General features: G+C 37.1%; 1 protein-coding gene across 1 annotated transcript; it reads right to left on the minus strand.

The window, feature by feature from the left end:
• Nucleotides 1–2,764: 2,764 nt before the first annotated feature.
• Nucleotides 2,765–4,675, minus strand: LOC122306994 (UDP-glycosyltransferase 83A1-like). The gene is made up of 2 exons (XM_043119584.1): nucleotides 4,083–4,675; nucleotides 2,765–3,829 (listed from the first exon to the last, which is right to left on the minus strand). Exons 1-2 carry the CDS (start codon nucleotides 4,573–4,575, stop codon nucleotides 3,519–3,521), a joined length of 804 nt encoding a protein of 267 aa, XP_042975518.1. The 5' UTR covers nucleotides 4,576–4,675; the 3' UTR covers nucleotides 2,765–3,518.
• Between the last annotated feature and the right edge of the window lie 491 nt (nucleotides 4,676–5,166).

Here is a 5,166-nt window from a genome sequence, read left to right on the forward strand (position 1 = left end):
TATTGAAAATTCTCACGCATAGCTCTTTTCACAATTCTAATAACAAACATGTTTTAAATGGGATGCGTTTTTACAAAAGTAACTTGCAAAATATAATATTATTTCAAAGCATGATGTTAATGTCGTGTTTTGTATACCCTCGAGTCAAATTACCTAGTTATTCTGGGCTTTCACTTGATCTTGGGCCGGCACATCGATGGCAGCATTGGGCCTGGGTCCGCGATGTGCAGGCGCAGTGGAGCTGGGCTAGGACAAGGTGGTGCAAGCCCCCAGCTTGTCCGGTGTGGTTGTACAGAGTTCATGCGTATGATCATGGAGGTGAACAATATAGGAATGCAGGGAAAATAAAGATAAGTAGACTCACAAATTTATATAGTTCGATACTAGGCCTACGTTCACGGAGGTTTGAGGAGGGGAGAATCCATTATATAAGCTTTATTTATAGTCTCTCATCCTCACTGTACAGCTGATTTGCAGATCACTTTACCGGTTTGGACTCTATTACTGGAAACCGAGTCTGGAGGTTGAAGAAGCCTGCCCGGGAAGCCTTTAGGGAGTCTGGCTAAGAGTCTCTCGAAAAGTCTCCCCCTTCCCCAAAAATTCAGAAGAAGTCCTCCCAAAGATCCAAAAGTTCTCCAAGTCGTTTGCCCTCTCTCCTTTTATCTCTTTCTTTCTATTTTTTATGTCACATTAACTCACCTCACGTCCTTTCCCCCATCACTTGCCTTCCTGACACTACTTTCTTCTCTCTCTTTCCCTTTCTTGGACTCGCACATTTCTCCCTATTTCATCCGCTAGTGAAACCCTCTTAATGGGCTTGGGCTTTGAAGGCCCTCAGAGGCCTAGGACGAGAATCACCCCTAAGACATTATATTTATTATATGTCAAAAGGGAAAAGAAAAAAAAAAGGAAAAAGAAATAAAGGAAAAATCTATGCTCTACTAAGGGGTTGTTTGGATAGTGAGATGAGATGAAAATGTTTTAGATAAAAGTTGAAAGTTAAACAAAATATTGTTATAATATATTTTTTTAATATTATTATTGTTTCAAAATTTGAAAATTTTGAATTATTTATTATATTTTATATGTAAATTTAGAAAAATTGTAATGAAAAGATGAGATGAGATGATTTTTCAATCCAAACGGCACCTGGCATTTAGTTTGCCTTTTCTCGTGTGCAGTGGGCTGTGGGGTAAATATTTAAATTTTCTCATGCCTCGTTTGGATAATTAGTTGGTCTAATCATCTTATTTGATCTCAAACATGATTTAAATACGAATAATGATATTCTTACACTTCATTTACTACTATATTACTATCTAGTTATTTTTTTCATTTTGCCTTTTGAATCTGGATTAAAAATCTCATAACATGACATTCTTGTGTAATTATTCTTGTATAATTTAAAAGAAAATAAATTCAATCAACTAATATAATCATGTAATTAAATTAAAAATAAATTCAATTTTATAAAAATTGACATTCTTTTACTCTTTGAGTAAACTTTTGTCTTATTTTTGAAAACCCAATAAAAATCTTAACTCAAGATATTTCACTACTATTCACAAATTATTTCACTAATATTCACATATTTTCATTTTATCACATCTCATTTGACTATCCAAACGAGACCTCAATCACGGCTTAAAGCTAGACTCATCTTAGGCTTACCTATATAAAATTAATGTCTTTTGCAAAAAATATCATCAACCATTTTTATATATTTTATTATTAATTTTTTTTCCTAAGATAGCATAATATAGATATATTTAAAAGTTACAAGATACAAGAGTCAACATGGTGGGAGACCTTAAAATTCATCCCAAACTAGCAAATACAGCAAAAGAAAGAGATGAAAAAAAGAAAAAGAAAAAAGAGAGATCTGGGGCCAATAACTTGACCCTCACCCATTTCCCCCAAAGGAAAGCCACATGAAATGGTTTTGATACAGTTTGATTTATCGAACATTAATACTATGATTGGAAGCTTCAATGAAATGTTTTGTGCTACATTTTGCTAGCTTGCACAGGCTGAAAGAGACTTTTATATTTTCACTACCTCTTTCTCACGATCCTTGGTTAGGAGAAGTGAAAACATATGAATATATAAAATGAGAGATGCATCGAATCACTGGTGAATGACCGTGAGGGATTATGGAGGCACATGGAAAACATGCGCCACACTAGGAGAGTGGAGGTTGGTTGGATAAAAAAGATTCGAGGCTGCTAGCTATGAAAGTGACGTGTGTGGCTACGACAAGCTCTCCTTGGTGAGACGACGCTTGGATCTCATGTGTTGTTTGAGCTGCGTGTGACACGTACGCATTGATTTATTCAACTTTTTGCTTTGGCAGTCCAAAAGATTGGCGGTTGGAGAGTCTTGTGGGCGAAGAAGATGGGATGTTTAGATTTTTAGCGAAGTCGTAGAAAGCAAAAAAGGAAACTGAACATAGCTTTTTTTTTTTTTTTTTTTTTTCATATATTTTATTATTTATTCATTCTTTTTGTTTTATAAGCCTCAACGATTCCCTTTCCTTTACCGAAAATAATTTTTCTCTTTTTTCAACCGTTTCCCTATTCTCATTGTAGAAAACCCTTTCTCTCATTTTCAGATAATTGAAAAAAAAAAATCATTCCAATTCTAGCTTATGACTAAATTGTACTAACAATTTAGTTATTCCATGAGTTTACGACCTGTTTTTTTTTAAGGATGAAGCTTCCGATTAATAAATAAATAAATATTATTAGAACCCAAAGCCACTTTGTTCAATTTAAATAGAGAGAAACTCAAAATATTTTCTGTTGATTTGGAACAATCTGACAAGATACATACATATCTGGTGAGGAATAGATTGATCATCATCTAAAAAGAGGGCAACTCAAAAAACATTTTCTTTTTTACTCTTTAGAAATTTATTCTTGGGTGAGGGAGTTTGAGATTGGATCATCTTTACCCCTTTTTCAGCCAGTTGATGAAGTTGTTGAAGTTCCTATAGGAGTTTCCACCTTCTTCCGTAACACTCCTCACCATTTCCTTTAGCTCTAAAGACCTTGCTCTTATACTTTCATCACTAAGTAATTCCTCTACCTTCTTTCTAAATTCTCCCCGCAATATCCTTCCATCTTGATCTGGTTTAAGCTCAAGGCCAACCTTCCACACATCACAAATGTAGTTCATGTCAAGGACTTGGTCAGCAAAGTAAGGCCAGCACAAGAAAGGAACCCCACCGGTAATACCATCCAAGGTAGAATTCCAACCGCAGTGGCTGATAAAACAAGCAATGGCAGGGTGGTTTAAAACCTTTGGTTGGGGTGCCCATCTTACAATTTTCCCACGAGTGCCTTCAAATTCGTTTAAGTTTGCATCATTAAGAATATTAGAGCTACCTGGTCGCACGACCAAGAGGAAGGGTCTGTTGGTGAGCTCAAGTCCAAAGGCTATTTCTTTGAATTGGATTGGGTCCAAAATTGTGAAGCTGCCGAAGGCAACATATATAACTGAGCAGGGTGGCTGCTGATCTATAACGAGTTTAGGCAAGAGGTGTCTTCTGGTAAGAATTGCCCCCCTACATTTCGAGTTTGGTCACTTGCCATTATTGGGCCAACTGGGAGGAGCTTTGGAACCAAGGAAAAGGCTGCAGGCTCGAGTTCGTAAGCTGTGTTACAAAGCCACCAATCTGCCAATTTCAAATCTTCTGCGTACCTTAAGACATAATTAAATATACACTTTTGAGTTGCTTGATCAGGGGAACAATTCCATGGAAGATTTTGCGGGTACACAGCAGGTATGCCTGAGTGCAGTTGAATTGCACGTCTTTGCATTGGGGTCCCTGCACGTGTAGTTAACGAAGGAAATCAAAATCAATCTTGCTTAAAATTAATCACACGAAGTTTTTGAAAAAAAAAAAAAAACAAACACAGCATGCTAGAACTGAGTGATAAGCTGGGGCATGATTCTAGCTCATTCTGGTTTTTGATATATATGCTTCCCCTACCTCACTTTGGCAAACAAAGTTAACTTGATCTGCTTTTTATTTGCATGTACCGATACGTTTGTTGAAAAGTGCAGAAGCCAAAACTTACCATTACTGTCTATAAAACCATCATCGATCAGGTTGGGGATGCGGGTTATCAAAGCAATACAAGCTGCTGACGCAGGCCAAAGGATAGCTCCTCGAATTCCCATCTTGTTGGCAACTTCCATGGCCCACCCCATATTCAAGTCGGCGATGATACAGGAGATTTTGCCCTCACCATTTGTTGCATTATTAATACCTCGTATGAGCTCCTCAAGCCTTGTAGGCATGGTAGCGAAGACAGATACAAATAACTTTCTGAAATCGTTCCTATCATCCTCAGGACACAACCCATCTGAGATAGACACCAAGTTAATCTTTGAACCCAGGAGGCTATCCTTCCCAGGCGCCATTGCACTCATCATTTGCATGTGGCAGAACTCCGTGCTTACAAATGTGATTTTAGAGCCATGTTTTGCTATTTCATGAGAGAAATTCATAAACGGGTTCACATGGCCCTGTGCTGGATATGGTAGGGCTAGAACATGCTTGTTGCTCATCCTCTCTCTCTCTCTCTCTCTCTCTCTCTCTCTCTCTCTCTCTCTGTGTCTGTTGTAAAAGGTAATGGGTCTATGAGCATTCTGGAAAGCCAGCACTGCCTTTCAAGGGAAACAGGCTCTGTATCTATGCATATTTACCAGATAGTCGAAGAACATTAAAAAAGAAAAATCGAGGGGGTAATAACACGTAGAAAAGTAAAAATATTGGGGGTTACTCCACCGACGATAGATCCCGATTTTTTTTAAGGCTTTGCTACATATAGTCAGTGTGCAGTCGGCTGTATGGAATAAATAAATAAAAATTATAAAAATTTTTTTTTATATTCAGGGGAACTTACATAAATTATAAAAAGTTATAAAAATATTTTTTTTTTCATATAGGTCTCATATTAATTTTTTTTTTGCAGTCGACTGTACGCCGACTGTATCTATCGACTGCAAAAAATATTTCTTTTTTTTTTAAGATATTCAAAAAAAAAAGGGAGAGAATTACACGTCTTGGGACCATTATCGGTAGACGCAGCAGTAGTACCCGTGGGCAAATCCATACTCACTCGGATAGGTATTCCACGTTGGAAAGATGTTAATGCC

This window comes from Carya illinoinensis, chromosome 4 (assembly GCF_018687715.1).
Source record: "Carya illinoinensis cultivar Pawnee chromosome 4, C.illinoinensisPawnee_v1, whole genome shotgun sequence".
Lineage (NCBI taxonomy): Eukaryota > Viridiplantae > Streptophyta > Magnoliopsida > Fagales > Juglandaceae > Carya > Carya illinoinensis.